The sequence below is a fragment of the Pantherophis guttatus genome, chromosome 9 (genome assembly GCF_059756535.1).
Source record: "Pantherophis guttatus breed Tessera chromosome 9, ASM5975653v1, whole genome shotgun sequence".
Taxonomy (NCBI): domain Eukaryota; kingdom Metazoa; phylum Chordata; class Lepidosauria; order Squamata; family Colubridae; genus Pantherophis; species Pantherophis guttatus.
The window spans coordinates 12353422-12375714 of record NC_142071.1 but is presented as its reverse complement, the minus strand read 5'-3'; the positions used below and the strand labels follow the sequence as shown (position 1 = coordinate 12375714).

At 42.4% G+C, this 22293-nt stretch overlaps 1 protein-coding gene across 2 annotated transcripts in view; it reads left to right on the top strand.

Annotated features, from left to right (window-relative positions):
• KCNU1 (potassium calcium-activated channel subfamily U member 1) overlaps positions 1-22293 on the top strand; it is a 136868-nt gene that overhangs the window by 35063 nt on the left and 79512 nt on the right. The window contains exons 13-14 of one of the 2 annotated variants that reach the window (XM_034436890.3): positions 5634-5703; positions 10901-11053. In XM_034436890.3, coding sequence (XP_034292781.2) covers positions 5634-5703; positions 10901-11053 — 223 coding nt within the window. The remainder of the gene's footprint in view (positions 1-5633; positions 5704-10900; positions 11054-22293) is intronic. The other variant, XM_087875660.1, reaches the window with a different exon arrangement.

Below are 22293 nucleotides of genomic sequence, written 5' to 3'. Positions count from 1 at the left end.
TACTGATGGACTCTCACCCCAAAACCACGGATGATCTCACCCAGCGGTGAGATGCTATGTAAGAAATGCAATAACAATGCATTTCTTACATAGTGTCTATGAAAATATGTGTGTATCTTATTTCTACCATACCACAAAAAAGCATACCATCCCAGTTGCAAGTCATACCCTTCCAATGTTAACAACCTTATATTTCTTAACTCCACCCATTCCTTCAATCATGTCAGAGTTGCTGGCTGGTAATATAGTTCCCAATTTGATAACCCAAATTCACCTCTCAATCTTGTATCTTGCATCATTCTTATGCTTATTCTTTTCTTTTTCCCTTGCCATATATATTTCCTTATTATCTTATTGACATATTGAAAATAGGTCTTTTCAATTTTTATCGGCACAGTCTGAAATAGAAACAATAATCTTGGTAATATATTCATCTTTATCAGTGCAATATGTCCCATGAATGATAGTTGAAGATTCTTCCATTTTTTCAAATCTCTTTCAATTTGCTGTTTTAATTTATAATAATTATCTTCTTTTATTGTTACACATCTTGAAGTTAAATATACTCCAGGGTACTTAACTTTTTTCACTACTTGTATATTCAAATTTTCTTCCATCTCTCTTTTTTGTTTTTCTGTCATATTTTTATCCAAAATTTTTATTTTGTCTTTATTTATTTTCAAGTCGGAGACTTTCCCATAGTCTTCTATTTGTTCTAATAATTTAGGAACTGTTATTTGCGGATCCTCTATAATAAATACCAAATCATTTGCAAAGGCCTGCAATTTATACTCTTCTTTTTTAACTTTTATCCCTTTTATCTCTTCATCTCGTCTAATATTTCTATTTAAAACTTCTAATGTCAAGATAAACAACAACAGCGAAAGAGGACATCCTTGTCTAGTACCTTTCATTATGCTAATTTTTTCTGTCATTTCCCCATTTATCATTATCTTAGCAAATTGTCTATCATATACTGTTTTTATAACATTTATAAATCTCTCCCCAAAATCCATTCTCTGTAATTATTTTATCATGAACTGCCAACTCACATTATCAAAAGCTTTTTGAGCATCTAAAAACATCAATGCCATCTGTTTTTCTGAATGGTTCTCATAATATTCCAAAGTGTTTAAAATCATCCTCATATTGTCTTTAATTTGTCTTTTTGGTAAAAATCCATTTTTGATCTGCATGTATATATTCATTTAGTGGCTTTTTCAGTCTGTGTGCCATTATTGACACAAAAATCTTATAGTTTGCATTTAACAGCGAGATCAGTCTATAATTTTTTATCAATTGTAAATCCATGTCTTCTTTAGGTATAAGTGTTACATATGCCCCCTTCCATGAATCTGGCATTTTTGCCTTTATTAATAAATCATTAAATAAGTCTAACATTATATTACTGATCACCTCTTGTAATGTTTTATATAACTCCGCTGGTAAATCATCTGATCCTGATGCTTTCCCACTTTTTTGTCTTTTTATTGCTTCTGTTACTTCCATCATTGTTATTCTTTCTTCTAGTATTTCTTTGTATTGTTCTGATATTATAGTCAAATCTGATTTTTCTAAATAGCTTAGTATCTCTTCCTCCGCAATCTTCTCTTGAGAGTAGAGTTGCTCATAATATTTTTGAGTTATTTTCTTTTTATTTTCAATTCTATATTGTAATTTCCCTTCTCCATCTTGTAAACATTTTATTATTTTCTTCTCCCTGTCTTTTCTTAACTTATATGCTAGCCATCTTCCGGGTTTGTTTGCATTTTCAAAAAAAAATCTGTTTGGTTGTTCTCAATTTATTTGCTAATGCTTCTTGTTCATTCAAATTTATTTCATGTTTTTTTTCAATTCCATCAATTTCTTAATTTTTTTATTTAAGGTATCTTTCTGAAATTCTTTTTCCAATTTCTTATAGTCCTCTTCTAATCTTCTTTGATTCTGCCATTTCTTTTTGTTCTTTTTTCCCAAGTACGTTATTGCTAGGCTGCTGATATATGCTTTCATTGTATCCCATAAATTTTGAAGTGATGTATCCTCTTTCTTTTCCAATTCTTTTTCTGCAAAGTCCTGAAACTTTTTTTCATTTAAAATTGTTGCATTCAAAGTCCACCTTGTCTTTTTCTTTTGCCCTTTCCATATTATTGTAATTGGGCTGTGATCAGCCCATATATTAGAACCAATATTTATTTCTTGCACAGTCTCTGTAAGTCCCGTTGACATCCATATCATATCTATCCTTGACCATGATATATGTCTATTTGAATAGAAAGTGTATTGTCTCTCTTTCAAGTGTTTTTGTCTCCAAATATCTTGAATACTTAATTCTTCTATCATTGTGAAAAACGATTTCAGCAGTATACTTCTAGGCTTTTTATTTACCTTCATTGTTTTATAGTCCAAGCTGTGTAAATTTCTTCATTTCTCCTCTTCTCAAATACTTTGTATTCTACTTGCAGTTTATTTGTAATCCAAATATCTAATTCAACCAATTGTTGAATTAGTTAAAATAAAATAAAGTAATATGGAGAGGGAAAAAAAGAGAAAAGAAAAAAACAAAAAGAGAGAGAGAGAACCTCCCCCCAAGATTTCCAACAACCTCCACCCTCCAAAAGTTTAAAAAACTCCTCTTGTCAGAATACAATCAAAAATCCAAAAATAAGTGGGTTTGGTAAAAAGAAAAAAAAAAGAAAGAAAAAAGAGAAGATAATAAAAACCAACAAGAAATAGAATAAATTAAAAAAGGTTTCTTCTGACTCTTCAAGTCTTAATCCAAGGGGAAAATATTTTAAAATCCCATTCCATTAAATCTAGTGAAAAAAGAAAAAAAAACCCTCTAAATATATATAGAGAAAGAAAAATAAAAGGCATGAGTCTAAAGTCTTTTTCCACCAGCAATTCTCAAAACATAAATCTAGTCAATCCAAAAAATAAGAGGTAATAAAAAAATTGAAATCCAAAAAATCAGACAATCCAAAAGCTCAGAAAAAAGAAAGGAAGTTCAAAAGCAAGTTTCAGTCTAATCTTCACAGCTGTTCTATTATCTTCTATTCAAAATGTCAAGGTCAGTTCTCACAGTTTCTTCAGAAATATATGTCTTTTTTCCTTCTGCCACTAGTTGGCACTGCAAGTTAACTTTTAATACTTTCGTCTCTTTACAGTTGTTACAAAGTTTCTTTCACCAGTCAGTTTCTCTTTTATGCCATTCATAAACAAAGTATCATTCATTCAGTTCAGTCAAAGTCTTAGTATCCAATTCCATTTTTAAGCCAATTTCAAATCTCCAAGTCTTTTTCCCCCTTCACTCAAAGTCTGGTAAAATGTCTAAAATGCTTTCTTCTGCCTTCCTCGTAGCTAAAATATTCCACCCTATCAATCTTTCAGGTGGATCAAGAAAAAAACTCTCAAAAAATAGTAAAAAAGATAAAAGAATCCTCACCTCGATGTCACAGGCTGTCTCTTTGCTTTCTCTTTTGTTGCGGCTGTCCTAGGTTTTTAGCGACTTCTAGGTCACCTTCCACCCTGTCCGATTTGGGGAGCTTCCGGTCTTTCCAGGGAGATTGTGATCTCCCTGTGTTGACTGGTACATGCTCCTCTTGTTTGTTGTCCCTACAGGACGACTTAGGTCACTGATGACCCTCGGACAGCAGGGATATCGACGACCCCTTGGAAGAAACCAAGGAGTCCGTCTTACCACCAGGATGTTGGCCACGCCTCCCGTCTTGTCATGTTCTTAATGGTTCTGCAAATGTTGCCCAACTGTAACATTCAGTGGTCCTCATTATTAGCCAATAGTGGCTATTGCTATTGGGAGTTTAGATAGCGTATCTGGAATATCAGACTGATAGATAGATAGATAGATAGATAGATAGATAGATAGATAGATAGATAGATAGATAGATACGAGAGAGAGAGAGAGAGAGAGAGAGAGAGAGAGAGAGAGAGAGAGAGAGAGAGAGAGAGAGAGAGAGAGAGAGATATGAGTGTGTCAGTGGTGGGTTGCTCCCAGTTTGCACCGGTTCGCAAGAACCAGTAGTAAAAATTTGTAGTAGTTCGGAGAACCAGTAATAACATTAGCTGGCCACGCCCCTGAACCTGTTCCCGGTCCAGTCGCTGCTTGCTTACCCTGCCGACCTCATCAGAGGCTTTTGGTTTTTTTTTACTTTTAAAAGCATTTTTTTCTACAACCCCTTCGGCCGAAAAAATGCTTTTAAAAGTAAAAAAAAAAAGTATCTGATGATTGTGCAGCTCAGCTGGAATCGTCAGAGGCTTTTAAAAGCATTTTTTCTACAACCTCTTTGGCCAAAGAGGTTGTAGGAAAAAAAATGCCTTTAAAAGCCTCTGGCGATACCAGCTGAGTTCCCTGATCATCAGAAGCTTCTAAAAGCATTTTTTTCTGCAACCTCTTAAGGTTGTAAAAAAAATGCTTTTAAAAGTAAAAAAAAAAAAGTTGGCCACACCCACCCAGTCACATTACCTCCCACCAAGCCACGCCCACAAAATAAGCCATGGCCACAGAACAGGTAGTAAAAATTTTTAGAACCCACCCCTGGTGTGTGTGTGTGTGTGTGTGTGTGTGTGTGAGAGAGAGAGAGAGAGAGAGAGAGAGAGAGAGAGACAGAGACAGAGACAGAGACAGAGAGACAGAGACAGAGACAGAGACAGAGACAGAGACAGAGACAGAGAGACAGAGACAGAGACCGAGACAGAGACCATCTTTTTGGCGTGCCTTGTTGGGAGAAATAGGAAAGACAGATGCAAAAATAGCAATCCTAGTTAGCCTTTTAACAATAATTTAAAGAACTTTGTTGCATTTGTATAAAAATATGTGCATGACAGAGAATATGAATGAGAGTGCATACAAATCATGAAGATATATATTTGAGTAACTGAAAAAATTAAGGAAAAAATGTTGCAATGATTATATTTTGTTAGAAATTATTTTCTTCTCTTGGAATCCAAAACAAACTGCATTATCTAATACTTTCATTCATCAACATGCTGGTTTTCTAATATTTTTCCCCCTCTGCTTGTCAGGTCCCAGATATTTCTATAGGGACACTGGCATTTTGGTGGGAGGAAGTGGGGAGGAATGGAGTGAAGTTTCTGTTTCTGTTTCCTGCATCACTGTGTTAATCTCTATATGAAGTTTCTGTTTCTTTTTCCCTGCAATGATATAGTGTGGGAGGGGTTTGGTTAGCATTGCTTTAAATAGCTGGTTTTAAGTGAAAAGCTTCAGTTCTTGCCTAGATCTCTTGTTATCACAAACCTTTCAATAAAAGCTCCTTTTGGAACAACTGCAGTTTCAAGAGTCCTGCTTTCTTGGGAAGATTGGGGAGGCAAGACCTTACACTGCTAATCAGTAAATATGGAGAAGCATTTCCTGAGAGCCTTGCAATTTTAAGTGACACAATTGAAAGACTGGAAACTAGGGCTCAGTTGTCTGTGAAAGATAGATGCTTGTCCATAGCTAATCCAATGTGAAATTTTTGATGCTGCTCTTCATCAGTTATGCTGGTGGCAAATTTATTCCCACTCTTCATTTAGTTTAGCTAATATTATTTACTGTTAATACTCCGGCACACCCCTATCCACAATATACACTAACAACAGCTTTGTTTTTCATGCAGGGTACTATATATCAAGAATCATTTTCCAAACACCAGAGTTATAATACAAATCATCCAGTCTTCTAACAAGGTTGGGTTTTTTTTCCTCCTCCTTTCTTTCTTCTTGTATCTTTGAGGCAGCCCTGGATTTATACAGCAGCTCATTATGAGCTTGAGAGCTCATACTTCACCCACTGAGATTTTCCAAGCAAAAACTTTTTTTCTGTCTTGTAGAATTAATTTAGCCACCCCTATGGTCAAGCCTTCCACCAGCAGAGATTCTAAAGCAAAAATATCCCATCTCCTTCTATGGTTCCAATATTTATTTCTTTAAAATCCAATGTCACTCAATTCCTCAATGACATTGGGCAGTTTCCAAATATAAAAAGAGAAAAGACAGTTGCCAAATCTTAAGTTAAAGAAAACTAAAGTAACTAATTAAAAGGGTCTATACATAGTCTAGGAAAACAGCTAGAATGTCATTCATGTTACATGAATCTCTGGGATGAATTTTAAATCTGGAGGACAGGTCCTGCAACTAAGCAGGCACACCTCCAGGATCCTGCAAGATGACATTTTTTGATAGATGGGATCTGGAGGATATCTACTCTACAAAAATAAATTAAGATAAGCGATATCTCAACTTAACCAGTACAACTCACAGAGCAGTGGAGAATTGGCTGGAAGTTCAGTGGGATGGAGATATATATATATATATATATATTTTCGCGGGTGTTTGTATGTAGGTCTTTGGTTATTCGGGTCTTCTCCCACGTAAAATTGAAGTGTCTTGGCGACGTTTCGACGAAGTCTCATTCGTCATCTTCAGGCTGGTGTTCTCGGCTTCGTGCTTCCAGGAGCAATGTGAGATCGCAGCTGTCTCTTCCTTTTAACTGCTAGTGGGGGTGTGAGCTGATTGGGTGGGAACTTGGCTGTGTTCTGATTGGGTGGAGGTGTGTTCTGATTGGTTAGGGGCTTGGCTGTGCTCTGATTGGATGGGGGGTTGGTTGTGCTCTGATTGGCTGGGGGTGTGTTCTGTTTGGGTGGGGGCTTGGTTGTGCTCAGCTTAGTCTGAGTTGCAGGGGGATTTGAGCTGGTGAGCTGCGTTGTTGTTGTTTGGCTTTGTGTTTGTGGCCGTGCGAGCTCTTCAGAGGGGTTTAAAGTGGCTAATGATGCGGCTGCGGTCTGGCTTCTGGTCCTTGGTCGTGGCTCATTATCAGTGTGGGTTTGAGTCTGCTTTCTGCGTGGATGTGTGGTGGTGACATCCTGTGTGGTTCTTGTGAGTGTGGGTCTGGTGTCATTCGTCGTGTTAGGGACTCGTTTGTCAATAAGGGCAGGTTTCCAAATGGCTGGTAGGCGGGAGGTATCGTCTCGTTTGTTCATGCTGTGTGGGCGTTTTTCTATCTCGATGGCTTCTCTGATTATTCTGTTGTTAAAGTGTTCAGTTTTGGCGATAGTTCTGGTCTTTTTAAAGTCAATATCATGTCCTGTGGCTTTAAGGTGTTGGACCAGGGAAGAAGTTGGTTCCTCTTTTCTGACTGAGTTCTTGTGTTCTTCTATGCGTGCACTTATTCGTCTGTTGGTTTGTCCGATGTATGTGGTGGGGCAGGCGGTGCATGGGATTTCATATACTCCTTGATTTTCTAACTCAATTTTGTCTTTGGGGTTCCTTAGAATGGTGGATATTTTTCGGTTTGTGCAGAATACTGTCTTGATGTTATGTTTGTGGAGGATTTTGCTTATTCTGTCTGTGGTGCCTTTTATGTATGGGAGGAGGGCTTTGCCGTTTTCTTGTTCTCTGTCTTGGATTTTAGTGGGGGTTTCTTTTTGGATTAGGTTGGTGATCTTATTTCTTTGGAATCCATTGGATGTTAGTACGTTAGTGAGAGTGTGTAGTTCGGTTTTTAGATGTTGTTCGTCAGCTAAGCGTTTTGTTCTGGAAATGAGTGTCTTGGCTACAGAGTTGATCTGGAAGAGACAGCTGCGATCTCACATTGCTCCTGGAAGCACGAAGCCGAGAACACCAGCCTGAAGATGACGAATGAGACTTCGTCGAAACGTCGCCAAGACACTTCCAATTTTACGTGGGAGAAGACCCGAATAACCAAAGACCTACATATATATATATATATATATATATATATATATATATATATATATATATATATATATATATATATGTATGTATGTATGTATGTATGTATGTATATACACACTTTTAAAAGCATTTTTTCTACAACTTCTTCGGCCGAAAAAATGCTTTTAAAAATGAAAAAAAAAAGCCTCTGATGATTGCGTGGCTCAGCTGGGATTGTCAGTGGCTCCTGAAAGCATTTTTTTCTGCAACCACTTAAGGTTATAGAAAAAGTGCTTTTAAAAGTAAAAAAAAAAGTTTGCCATGCCCACCCAATCACATTACCCCCACCACAAAGCCACACCCACAAAATAAGCCACCCCCTCAGAACCGGTAGTAAAAAATTTTAGAACCAACCCCTGTGGAAGTTGTAAGGAGGACTTCCACTAAGACAAAATGGAGGTCTGCAGCACACTTACTGATGCAACTACTTAAAAATTCAAATTCAATTCAATTATATAAACTTTGTATAATAAGTCCCATGAAGAAAAAGGGACTGCCACAAAGAAGTGAGAGTCAAGCTGTTCTCCAAAACGAATAGAATAGAATAGAATAGAATAGAATAGAATAGAATAGAATAGAATAGAATAGAATAGAATAGAATAGAATAGAATAGAATAGAATAGAATAGAATTTTTTATTGGCCAAGTGTGATTGGACACACAAGGAATTTGTCTTGGTGCATATGCTCTCAGTGTACATAAAAGAGATACATTCATCAAGAATCATAAGGTACAATACTTAATGATAGTCATAGGGTACAAATAAGCAATCAGGAAACAATATCAATATAAATCGTAAGGATACAAGCAACAAAATTACAGTCATACAGTCATAAGTGGAAGGAGATGGGTGGTGGGAACAATGAGAAGATTAATAGTAGTGCAGACTTAGTAAATAGTTTGACAGTGTTGAGGGAATTATTTGTTTAGCAGAGTGATGGCATTTGGGAAAAAACTGTTCTTGTGTCTAGTTGTTCTGGTGTGCAGTGTTCTATAGCGTCATTTTGAGGGTAGGAGATGAAACAGTTTATGTCCAGGATACGAGGGGTCTGTAAATATTTTCACAGCCCTCTTTTTGACTTGTGCAGTATACAGGTCCTCAATGGAAGGCAGGTTGGTAGCAATAGTTTTTTCTGCAGTTCTAATTATCCTCTGAAGTCTGTGTCTGTCTTGTTGGGTTGCAGAGCCAAACCAGACAGTTATAGAGGTGCAGATGAGAGACTCAATAATTCCTCTGTAGAACTGGATCAGCAGCTCCTTGGGCAGTTTGGGTTTTCTGAGTTGGCGCAGAAAGAAATTTCTTTGTTGTGCTTTTTTGATGATGTTTTTGATGTTAGCTGTTCATTTTAGATCTTGCGATATGATAGAACCTAGAAATTTGAAGGTCTCTACTGTTGATACTGTGTTGTCTAGTATTGTGAGAGGTGGAAGTATGGAAGGGTTTCTCCTAAAGTCTACCACCATTTCTACGGTTTTGATTGTGTTCAGTTCCAGATTGTTCCAGTCACACCATGAGGCTAGTTGTTCAATCTCCAGTCTGTATGTGGATTCATCATTGTCTCGAATGAGACCAATCACTGTTGTGTCATCTGCAAACTTCAGTAGTTTAACAGATGGATCATTAGAGATGCAGTCACTGGTATATAGAAAGAAGAGAAGTGGGGGGAGCACAAAGCCTTGGGGGTCCCCTGTGCTAATTGTACAGGTATCTGATGCAATTCTGCTTAGCTTCACCTGCTGCTTCCTGTTTGTTAGGAAGCTTATGATCCACTTACAAGTGTGTTCAGGTACCTGTAGCTGGTTTAGCTTAGTTAGAAGTGTGACTGGAATGATGGTATTGAATGCTGAACTAAAGTCTACAAAGAGGACCCTTGCGTAGGTCTTTGGAGATTCAAGATGTTGTAGGATGTAGTGCAGAGCCATATTAACAGCATCATCTGTCGATCTATTTGCTTGGAATGCAAATTGCAAGAGGTCTAACAGCAGGTCTGTGATGGTTTTCAAGTGGGACAGCACTAGCCTTTCAAAAGTTTTCATGACTACAGATGTTAGAGCAACTGGTCTGTAGTCATTCAGTTCCTTGATGGTAGGCTTCTTTGGCACTGGGATGATAGTAGAGCATTTGAAGCAAGAAGGAACATAGCACATCTCTAGTGATTTATTGAAGATACGGGTGAAGATGGGGGCCAATTGGTCAGCACAGACTTTTAAACAAGGAGTTATCTTGTCTGGGCCTGGTGCTTTTCCTGGCTTCTGTCTGTGAAATAGGTCTTGCACTTCCTTTTCTGCGATCACTAGGGGTTGTGAACCCAATGGGATGGGGTCAGCTGTAGGAGGCTTGGCTGTTGTTGGTGTGTCTGTGATGGGGGTTGTGGAGATAGGTGGCTGTAGTTTCCTTCCAAACTGCACTAAAATACATTCAGGTCATCTGCCAGTTGCTGATTTCCTTCAGCCTGGGAAGGAGGTTTGCTATAACAAGTGATATTTTTAAGAGTTTTTTAAAACACATGAAGGCAGGACAAGAAGCAATGGATGAAAACTAATAAGGATAGAGTCAGCCTAGAACTAAGGAGAAATTTCCTGACAGTTAGATCAATTAATCAGTGGGACAAGTTTCCTGCAGAAGTTGTGGGTGCACCATCACTGGAGGTTTTTAAGAAGAGATTAGACAACTATTTGTCTGAAATGGTGTAGCATTTTCTGCTTCAGCATGGTATTGGATTAGAAGACCTCCATGGTCCCTTCCAACTCTGTTATTCTGTTGTCCTTTATCCTTATTCCTCCCCTCACTTGTTACTGACACCAATGGTGTTTATGAATGAGTTATGATGAAACATTACATGTTTTCCAAGTCTTTGTTAAACTTTATACATTCATGATGCTAAGTGATTTAGAAATCAAATCTAATTTTTATAATTAAAAAAAGTTGTTTCAGAACCTTGGCACACTGTTTCATAAATATAATATTATACTATTATATATAATTTATGAAAGAGAGTGAATGAATTCGAACTATATATAATCATAATACCTTAGTCTTCCCAAGAATGACACTCTTGGACAATGTTTTTTTCCCTGCTGGTGACGTTACAAATGTATGATTCTGCTGTTGTTGTTTTTTTATATGTTGCTCTCCATTTCCTCTGAATTAGGTTTACTTGCCAAAACTGCCTGGATGGGACTTGAGAAAAGGTGATAGTATCATCTGCTTTGCTGAACTCAAGCTTGGATTAATAGCTCAGAGTTGTGTGGTGCCAGGTTTGTCCACACTGTTGACCAGCTTGTTCATTAGAGAAGATATCCAGGTACTTCTCTTTAATCTATCTTGATCTCATTGCCAATCAATACTTATTGATTGAATTGATTTATTGGCCATCCATCTTATTATAAGGTATCTCTGGGAATCTTATGGTTACATACACAGTTAAAACATAAAAAGTTAAAATCAGACATTAAAACCAAGAACACATGGGGAAGACAGGGGTAGAGTGGAGGGAGGTGATTACTCAATCAACCACCTCCAGTATGCTGTTCTGCTATTGGAGCCTCAGGCCAATTCACAGAGCTAGGTGTTTAGGCCCTGATGAAAGGATGGGAGGGCTGGAGCCAACCTCACATTGGGGGACAAGATGTTCCAGAGCGCAAGAGCAACAGCAGGCCCTCCTCCTGTACCCTGTCAGCTGAAATAATCAGACTGACAGGAACCACAGCAAACCTCCTCTGCTGGCACAATAGTATGGGCCAATCCCAGTGGGGTGAGACAGTCCCTCAAGGACCCATGCCATGAATGGCTTTAAATTTTGAATTACATCTGGAAGCAGACTGATAATCAATGCAGTTCAAGATTCAAGATGGCGGCAACGGAGGAAACATAGTTACATTGGAGGGAGTTAAAAGAAGAGAAAAGTTGCTATTAATGTAAGATAAATGATAGGAGGAGAGGTGGAGAGGGAAAGACAAATCATAGAATAAATCATAGAGAAAGAAAAATAAGAGGAGAATGGAAAAGGAGAGGAAAGACTGGAGAAATAGGAGGAAAATGATTCACAGCAAACTTGGCAAGCTAAGAGAAGCCCAGATGCACCCAAGAGGCCTACCCAAGAGCATGGAGGCCTATTGAAGTGAGGTGAGTGGAGAGGCAAAATACACTGGCAGAGAACAATGAGGCGAGCCGGCGAGTGAGTGGAGCCCAGTTGTGGAGCGGAGAGGCAAGCGGACTGAGGGCAAAGCAACAATTGGCAGAGAAGGAAAAGGTGAGCCGGTGAGAGAGAGAGAGGAGCAGGAAGGAGGAGGAGGAGAACTGGCTGTGGAGAGGAGACAAGAGGCGAGCATGCCATGGACCATCTGGGTGGTCCTGTTACTGGGAGAAGCAGCACAAACAGGAGCCACATGATGAGGAGACAAGAGCAGTGGCAGCACAGCAGATGGGAGAGCCGACAGCAAGTGGCAGCACAACAAAGCAGATCCTGAGAGGACCGTGGAAAACAACAGGAGAGCATTGGTGCAACCGGAGGCTGCTGGTGTTGGTGGAGCATTTCAGCACAGTGGATCAGTGAACTGGTGACTGAGAACGGCAACAGAACAGCGTGGGAGACCAACAGGTGAGGGGGGGTGGAACTGAGAAAAGCAGGGAGAGCTGAATACCTGACAGTGACAGGGGAAAAACAAGTAGGAAGGGAGGATAAAAAGACAACACAGGACACAAGGCAAAAGAAAATCAAAGGCCAGTAGGCAATCCCAAATACAGAACACATAAAGGCAGAGAAGTAAGAGATAAATCAAGCCCACAAGAAAGCAGGGAGGGAAAGGATCCCAAGAAGGAAGGGACAATCAAAGAACATTCCAGTACAGGCTAAGAATGAACTCTCTACACTTTCACTCTCAATTTTTTGTAAACAATTAAATGGATCCGCCCCAGGCGCCTGATGGATCCTGATAGGTTCCAGACGGAGCTTGGGCCAATTCCTGAAGATCTGGCACACGACTCGGCCGAGGACCTGGTAGCTGCCTGGGATCGGGCGGCTGGTGGGGCCTTGGATCGAGTCGTGCCTTTGCGGCCTCTGACCCGGTGTCGATCCCTCGCGGCTCCTTGGTTCACCGAGGAGCTGAGGGAGATGAAATGCCGGAAAAGACGCCTAGAGAGCTGTTGGAGGGCCAGTCTCGCTGAATCTGACCGAACACTGGTAAGGTCGCATATTAAGACCTACCTAGTGGCGATAAAGACAGCAAAGTTTAACTACTTTTCCGCCTCTATTGCGTCATCAGGGAATCGTCCGGCCACCCTGTTCAGGGTAACCCGCTCCCTGCTCCATCCGGGAGCGCGGGAGGATCCCTTGGAAGGCAGGGCGGAGGATTTCGGACAATACCTGTATGACAAAATCGCTCAGATCCGGGGGGATTTGGACTCTGACTGGGTAGATCAGGGCGGGGTGACGAGGAATAGTCTTGAGAATGTTACCTGGGAGGAGTTTGATGCTGTGACTCCGGATGATGTGGACAGGATTTTGGGGAGACTTAGTGCGGCCACATGTTTACTGGACCCGTGTCCCTCCTGGTTGGTACTGGCCTCCCGGGAGGTTACACGAGGCTGGCTCCAAGGTGTTATCAACGCTTCGTTGAGTGAGGGTCACTTCCCCGCCGCCTTGAAAGAAGCGGTGGTGAGGCCTCTCCTCAAGAAGCCGTCCCTGGATCCGGCAATATTGGCCAACTATCGTCCTGTCTCCAACCTTCGCTTCCTGGCGAAGGTTGTTGAGAGTGTGGTCACGCGACAGTTTCCACAATTCTTGGAGGAAACATCCTATCTAGATCCGTTCCAGTCGGGTTTCAGGCCTGGACACAGCACGGAAACGGCATTGGTCGCGTTGGTTGATGATCTCTGGAGGGCTCGGGACAGGGGTTGTTCCTCTGTTCTGGTCCTGTTAGACCTCTCAGCGGCTTTTGATACCATCGACCATGGTATCATGCTGCACCGGTTGGAAGAGTTGGGGATGGGGGGCACCGTATTACGGTGGTTCTCCTCCTTTCTCTCCGACCGGTCGCAGTTCGTGTTGGCAGGGGGGCAGAGGTCGACCTCAAGGCCTCTTATATGTGGAGTGCCTCAGGGGTCGGTCCTCTCGCCCCTCCTGTTCAACATTTATGTGAAGCCGCTGGGCGAGATCATCCGTGGGTTTGGGGTGAGATACCACCAGTACGCTGATGACACCCAGCTGTACATCTCCACCCCAGGCCACCCCAACGATGCCCTTGAAGTGATGTCCCAGTGCCTGGAGGCTGTGCGGATCTGGATGGGGAGGAACAGGCTCAGGCTCAACCCTTCCAAGACTGAGTGGCTGTGGCTCCCGGCATCCCGATATAGTCAGTTGACTCCATCACTGACTATTGGGGGCGAGTCGTTGGCCCCCACAGAGAGGGCTCGCAATCTGGGAGTCCTCCTGGATAGGCAGCTGTCCTTGGAGGAACATCTGACGGCTGTAACCAGGGGGACCTTTTGTCAGATTCGCCTGATTCGCCAGTTGCGGCCCTTTCTTGATCGGGATTCCCTGTGCACAGTCACTCATGCCCTCGTCACCTCTCGCCTTGACTACTGCAACGCTCTCTACATGGGGCTCCCCTTGAGGAGCACCCGGAGGCTCCAACTGGTCCAGAATGCAGCAGCGCGGGTATTGACGGGAGCAGCCTGGCGCTCCCATGTAACACCGCTCCTGCGCGAGCTGCACTGGCTCCCAGTGGTCTTCCGGGTGCGCTTCAAGGTGTTGGTTATCACCTTTAAAGCGCTCCATGGCATAGGGCCTAGCTATCTTCGAGACCGCTTGCTGCCACCGACGATCTCCCATCGACCCGTGCGCTCCCACAGAGAGGGCCTCCTCGGGGTGCCATCAGCCAAACAGTGCAGGCTGGTGACCCCCAGGGGGAGGGCCTTCTCTGTGGGGGCACCTACCCTCTGGAATCAATTGCCTCCAGAGATAAGGAGAATCCAAGACCTCGGTGCCTTCCGCCGTGCCCTTAAAACCTTCCTTTTCCAGCAAGCCGAGCTGGCCTAATTTTTTTAAGTGTTTTTAAGTGTTTTGTTTATTGTTTTTAATTAATGGGGCCAAATTTATATATGTATATTTTAACTGTATTTTAATATTTGTATTTGATGTTTTTACTTGGCTGTTCACCGCCCTGAGTCCTCAGGGAGAAGGGCGGTATACAAATTCAAAATAAAATAAAATAAAATAAATAAATAAAAAACCTACTCATGGAAGAAGAAACTGATACTATTGTGATCTGTAGAACATGTTCCATGTATATACATATGCCCATAGAATACCCAAACTACATATGTACAAATGTAAATTCATCAAATTACTAGAAGAAAAAGTAAAGGGTCTAGAAGAAACTCTAACCACTCTGAAACTTGACCTACAAAATGAGAAACCCCAAACCTTGCAAAAAAAATATGCCCAAACTGAACATAATAATGACCAAACAACTTCTAAAAGAGTTGACCCCTTAGAGGAAAAAGATAGATTGAAACATGTCAGTCATAGAAAAACACACAAACCTAGTACAAAACCCCTGTCCAAACCAACCCACTCTGAAGCAGCCCCACTGGTGCTAAGCAATTGATATCATGGACTCTCACTAGAAGAAAACATGCAGACACATAGAGAAGAAGCACCATCAAATGTCCCTAAAAAAGTAGCACCACCAAATGTGATAAATAGAAAAACACCACAAACCTCCCTAGGAAAAAAAAGATGAGGGTTGGTGATAGGAAATTCAATTCTCAAGGGAACAGAACCTGCCATCTGTAGACTAGACAGTCAATCCAGACAGGTATGTTGTCTCCCTGGAGCTAAAATCAAAGATATGGCTGAGAACCTAACCAAAATAATAAAACCAACAGACTATTACCCCTTTCTACTACTACATGTAGGGACAAATGACACAAAAAAGAACTTGAAAACAATATTGAATAATTATGAGCAGCTAGGCAAGAAAGTCAAGGACTTAGGTGCACAAGTAGTTTTTTCATCTGTACTGCCAACGAAAGGACAACATCCAGCAAGAGAACAAAGAATTCTAGAAATGAACCATTAACTAAAGGATTGGTGTTGCCAAAAAAACGAATCCAAACCATGGTCTATACTACCTCCAAGATGAGCTTTTGGCAAGGAATGGATTGCACCTCATAAAGACTGGGAACAATGTTTTCAGAAAACAACTGGCTCAACTTATCAGGAGGGCTTTAAACTAAAATTGAGGAGGGAGGGTGACCAGTCTTTAGGATCTCCAGGACCTAATTCCAAACAAAAACCCTTAGAAAGCAAGGCAAATAATGAAGTAAGGAGGGATGGGAAGGAAGACAAACTCAAATACCAAATAGGAGCTAGGAAGCATACCCAGAGTCAGGCATAAAGATCTCAAGTGCCTATATACAAATGCACAAAGTCTGGGGAACAAACAGGGTGAACTTGAACTATTAATACATGAAGGAAGATATGACATAGTAGGAATAACAGAAACTTGGTGGGACAAAACCCATGACTGGAATATACTGATAGAAGGATACAAACTCTTCAAAAAAACCAGACCCCATAAAAGAGGAGGTGGAGTTGCATTGTATGTAAAGGACCACTATATTGCTATAGAATTGCATGAAACCAAAGATGAAAACCTCCTAGAATGCATATGGGTCAACATAAAAGACAAAAAGAATGACATGGCCATAGGTATATACTATAGGCCACCCAATCAAGCAGATTAAATAGATATCCTTTTTGCCAACCAACTAACAAACATATGTAGGAAACACACTACAATAGTAATGGGGGATTTCAATTACCCTGATATCAATTGGAAAAGTAATTCTGCACCAAGTGAAAAATCAAATAGATTCCTAACCAACCTAGCTGACAACTTTGTTGGACTTAATACTTACAAACAGAGAAGAAGTGATAGAGGGAGTTGAAACTGCAGGAATCCTGGGTGAGAGTGACCATGTCATATTAGAATTCAACATAATGCAAACACAAGCAGCAGAACAAAATGATATCAGAGTCATAGATTTTAAAAGAGCAGAGAGAACTTGGGAAAGATTCCTTGGATGAAAATCCTAAAGGGGAAAACAACTCAAGAATCTTGGGAAACTCTGAAAAATATGATCATAAAATCCCACACAAGCACAATACCGCTGAGAAAGAAAAACAAGAAATCCAAGAAGAAACCAGCATGGCTGCCCAAAGATCTCTCTGGCAAACTGAAAGACAAAAAGAACAAGTACAAAAAATGGAAAGAGGGACACATACAGTAACTAAGGAAGGATATCAGCAGACAGCCAGCATCTGCAAAGACGAAGTCAGGAAAGCAAAGGCTCAGAATGAACAAAGACTTGCAACAAAAGTCAAAGATAACAAAAAAAAGTTCCTTCCAACATATAAATAACAAGAAAAAAAATCAAGGGAACAGTTGGTCCACTAAAGAGAGAAGACAGCGAGGAAGTAACAGGCAATAGAGAGAAAGCAGAGCTGCTTAACTCATTCTTTGCATCAGTCTTCACGCAAAAAGAAACTATAGCCCAACCTACCAGAAACATAACTGTAAAAAACAGTCTGGAAATAAAAGTTAAAATAAGCAAAAAAAATAGTAAGAGAACACCTGTCTGATCTTGATGAATACAAATCACCAGGACCTGATGGATTACAGAGTTCTAAAGGAGCTGGCAAATGTCATCTCAGAACCATTGCACCACATCTTTCAAAAATTCTGGAACACCGGGGAACTACCAGAAGACTGGAAAAGAGCTGATGTGGTTCCCATCTTCAAAAAAGGGGGAAAAAAAGTACAGGACACTACAGACCAATCAGCCTAACATCAATACCCAGGAAGATACTGGAAAAGATAATAAAAAACCCGGATCTGCCAACACCTAGACACTAGTAAAGTAATAACTACCGTGTTTTCCTGAAATAAGTACCTGTCTTATATCTCTTTTGAACCCTGAAATAAGCGCTTGGCCTTATTGCCATGCACTCAAAAGCCCGATTGGGCTTATTATCAGGGGATGTCTTATTTGGGGGGAAATAGGGTAGCAGTCAGCATGGGTTTGTTAAAAACAGATCATGTCAAACCAATCTTATTTCATTCTTCTACAGTGACTAAATTAGTAGACCAGCGAAATACTGTCAACATAATATACTTAGACTTCAGGAAGGCATTCAACAAAGTAGACCACAATCTACTTCTTTGAAAGCTAGAAAAAACTGGGATAGATAGCTTCACCACCAGATGGATTCGCAATTGGCTGACAAATCGTACTCAATGAGTAGTCCTTAATGGTCTAAGTCTACATGGAGAGCAGTAAGCAGTGGGGTGCCACAAGGTTCCGTCTTAGGCCCAGTACTCTTCAATATCTTCATAAACGACTTAAATGAGGGAATAGAAGGGGAGCTCACCAAATTTACAGATGATCTAAACTGGCAGGAATAGCTAACACCCTAGAAGATAGGCTCAAGATCCAGATGGATCTTGACAGACTCGAACACTGGGCCCTATCTAACAAAATGAAATTCAATGTAGAGAAAAGTAAATTCCTATACATAGGTAAGAAAAACCAAAAGCACACATATAAACTTGAGGAAACCAGGCTTAATAGCAGTGACTGTGAGAGGATCATGGAGTCTTAGTGGACAACCAGCTAAATATGAGCCAGCAGTGTGCAGGAGCAGTTTAAAAAGCCAAAACAATCCTAAATTGCATTAACAGAGGGATACAATCAATCAAGTGAAGTACTAATACCACTCTATAAAGCCCTAGTAAGACCACAGCTAGAATATTGCATCCAGTTTTGGTCACCACACTATAAAAAAGATATTGAGACTCTAGAAAAAGTGCAGAGGAGAGCAACCAGGATGATTAGGGGACTGGAGACTAAAACATATGAAGAACTGTTACATGAACTGGGCATGGCTATTCTAGTGAAGAGAAGGACCAGGGAAGACATGATAACTGTCTTCCAATATTTGAGGGCCTGCCACAGAGGGGAGGGGGTCAAGCTGTTTTCCAAAGCACCTGAAGGCCAGACAAGGAATAATGGATGGAAACTGGCCAAGGAGAGATTCAACCTAGAAATGAGGAGGAACTTTCTGACAGTGGGAACAATCAACCTGTTATGTATGGATTGGCTAGAATCTACATAAGTTTTCATGCTCGCCACAGTTTGGCTAGAATCTGCATAAGGTTTTATGCTCACCGCTGATTGGCTGTCCGGACCGTGGGAGATTTAACCTGCTGTCATTGGCCGGCTGGTCTGCCTGGAGCTCCTTAAAAAGGTGAGCTCTGGCAGCCCAGCCGGCAGAGCGCAGTCATATTTTGCTGGAAATAAAAGGGTGCTGAATTCATTAACGACTCTCGCCTGCTGCCTTTGCACACTGGCAACAAAGGACAAAAGGGACCTGAGAACCTCCTCGTGAACCACGCAGCTGTCTTGAAACAAGGACCTCCGACCACCTGCACGAATGGCATCGCAAGTATCACCGGCCCTAGCGATCTTCAACCCGCAGACAGAAGATTGGCACACATACATGGGCCGTTTCAGAATGTTCCTGGAAGCCAACAATTACCAGGACAGGCCGGACAACAGGAAGCGAGCGTTATTCCTGACCTACTGCGGCACCAAGATCTACAAAATGGCACAGATGCTGATCACCCCAGCAGATATGGAGACCATTGCCTGGGCCACCCTGCAACGTGCCCTGGAAGACCACTACACACCATCGGCCACCCCCATAGTCAGCCAAAATGAGTTTTACCACTGGCACCAACGAGAGGGAGAAACCATCAATGATTTTGTGGCCAGCCTCCGGGAGATCGCTACCAGATGCAAGTTCATAAATCCCGAAGAAATGATGAAGGACCGGATCATCCTGGGGATGAGGGACCTCACTCTACAAAAGAAACTGTTGATAAGGAGAGGGGTCTCATTCAAGGATGTTGTCGAGGAGGCCAGGGCTGCAGAATCATCAGACAACTCAGCAGCAAACATAAGGAAGACCAGCGAGGTGCACCACACATACTGGGAGCCTGACTGGTCAACCGAACTCCCTGAGTATGACGACTGGGACAACACAGATGACACCATCCACCATGTGTACCCAGAAAAGTGGCAGAACCCCAGGGACATGGAAAGCAGGCAGCAACGTTGCCCGTGCTGCATGGGTTTCCACACGAGGGTGGTGTTGTGGCCCCGCCCTCTGAGCCTGTCCCATCGGAGGAAGAAAGCTCCGAGCATGAGGAAGAGGAGTCAGCCAGGCCTCCCTCTCCAGGCCCCTCCCCTCTGGCATTGTCTCAAGTGCCGGCCGAGGGAGAAGAGACAGCTGATTCAAATCAGAGTGATGAGGAAACATCATTCCTGGACGCACGCCTCCGAAGGCGTGATAAACGTTTGCAGCAGCTTAGGAGGCGTGCTAGGGATTAGAACTGAGTCACTGGACCACACCCCAGAGACTATATAATAGAGGGTAGTGGTCAAAGGATCCTTGTGACGAACAAAGCAAACCTTGGATAGTCACTAAAGCCTCGTCCGGAGCTGCTGAGAGAAAGATTTAAAGTGTCGGACATTTGGACTCTTGAGTATTTATCTTTCTGTTCTACTTTGAAAATAAAGTCACTTGGCAGATGGTGTGTCTATCGCTGCCAAGTGGGAGATAAGAACTGGGTGCGTTCCAAAGTGTTTCCTTAACCCTCGACTGGCTGTGTGTGTGTGTGTGTGGGTACGGGGACAGATCAGGTGGCTTGCCATTTCCGGGATGCAACATGCCGCTGATGCCAAAGAAAGGGCCACATTGCCAAAGCCTGCAAAGCGCCCCAACCCATTCCCTTTCAGCCAAAGCCTATAGCACCATCAGGAAGACCAGGGAACCCTAGAGCCGGCCAACAATGGAGCAGACGAAGAGAGGACCAATACCAAGCTCCCAGAGAAATCCATCACAACCGTGGGACACACAGATGCATATGAGCAGGAGAAATACCACACAGTCGTGACCATTGAAGGGGAACCATGCAAAATGGAGCTGGACAAAGGGTCATATTTTACAATAGTATCCTGGCAAACAGTCAAGAAGTTGAACCCAGCTGCAAGCAGGAAGTTCCTGAAGCCACCAAATGTCCGCCTGAATGACTATCAAGGGAACTGGATAGAGGTACTAGGCAGAATGGAGGTCAAAGTAACGTTCCACGAGTTCCAGGGCCAGCTGCCGCTCATGGTCATTGGCAGCCACCGGCCATCACTGCTGGGAGTACAATGGTTTAAACCACTGGGCCTGGACATCACCGGACTGCACAGCGTAACCACTCATGAACTGGACCAGCTGTTGGCAGAGTTCGCAGACGTCTTCGACGAGGGCCTAGGTAAATATACGGGGAAACCCATTTCATTTAACCTAGGCCCCCATGTAACCCCATCAGGGTCAAACCCTGTAGGGTACCATTTGCTTTGCAGCCCAAGGTCGAGGAACAATTAGACAAGCTCATTGCCCAGGGAATCCTCGTGCCAACCGACCACACGGTGTGGGAGACTCCCATAGTCACCCTCGTGAAGCCATATGGGTCCGTCCGCATCTGCGCGGATTACAAGTGTACACTGAACAAGGCCCTCCAGCAGAGTGCGTACCCAGTGCCCATGGTGCAACATCTGTTGCATTCCCTAGGAAGCGGGAAGGTATTCACCAAGCTGGACCTTGCCCAGGCCTATCAGCAGCTGCCAGTAGATGAAGCCACTGCTGAAGCACAAACCATAGTGACTCACAGGGGGGCATTTAAATATACCAGGTTGCAGTTTGGGGTCAGCGTAGCCCCAGGACTTTTCCAGTGCCTAATGGAGTGGCTACTGCACAGGATCCCAGGAGTGGTGCCATACTTTGATGATGTTTTTATATCAGGGGAGTCAATAGGTCAATTGATGGAACGCGTGCGTGAAACCTTGGGGAGGTTCCAGAAAAAAGGACTCAAAGTGAACCCTAAGAAATGTAAAATTGGTGTAAGGCAGGTAGAGTTCCTGGGTTACCTAATAGATGGGTTGGGCATCCACCCAACTAACAGCAAGATGAAAGCCATTAAGAATGCCCCCACCCCGAAGAATAAGGCAGAATTTCAAGCCTTCTTGGGACTGTTAAACTTTTACAGCACATTTTTACAACAGAAGGCCACCATTGCTGAACCGCTCCACAACCTCCTGGGGAAGACGACACCGTGGACCTGGGAATGGAGGGAAGACCAAGCTTTTGCAGCAGTGAAAGACCTCCTCTCGTCCAACAGCATCCTGATCCAATATAACCACACTTTGCTGGTTCGGATCATCTGTGATGCCTCCCCTTTCGGAGTTGGGGCAGTCCTCAGCCACCACCTACCAGATGGAACGGAAGCACCGATAGCATACTACTCCAAGACCCTATCATTGGCCGAGCACAACTACAGCCAAATTGATAAGGAGACCTTGGCCGTGGTGGCAGGGATCAAGCGGTTCCACGAGTATGTATGCAGTAGGCATTTCAAGATTGTAACT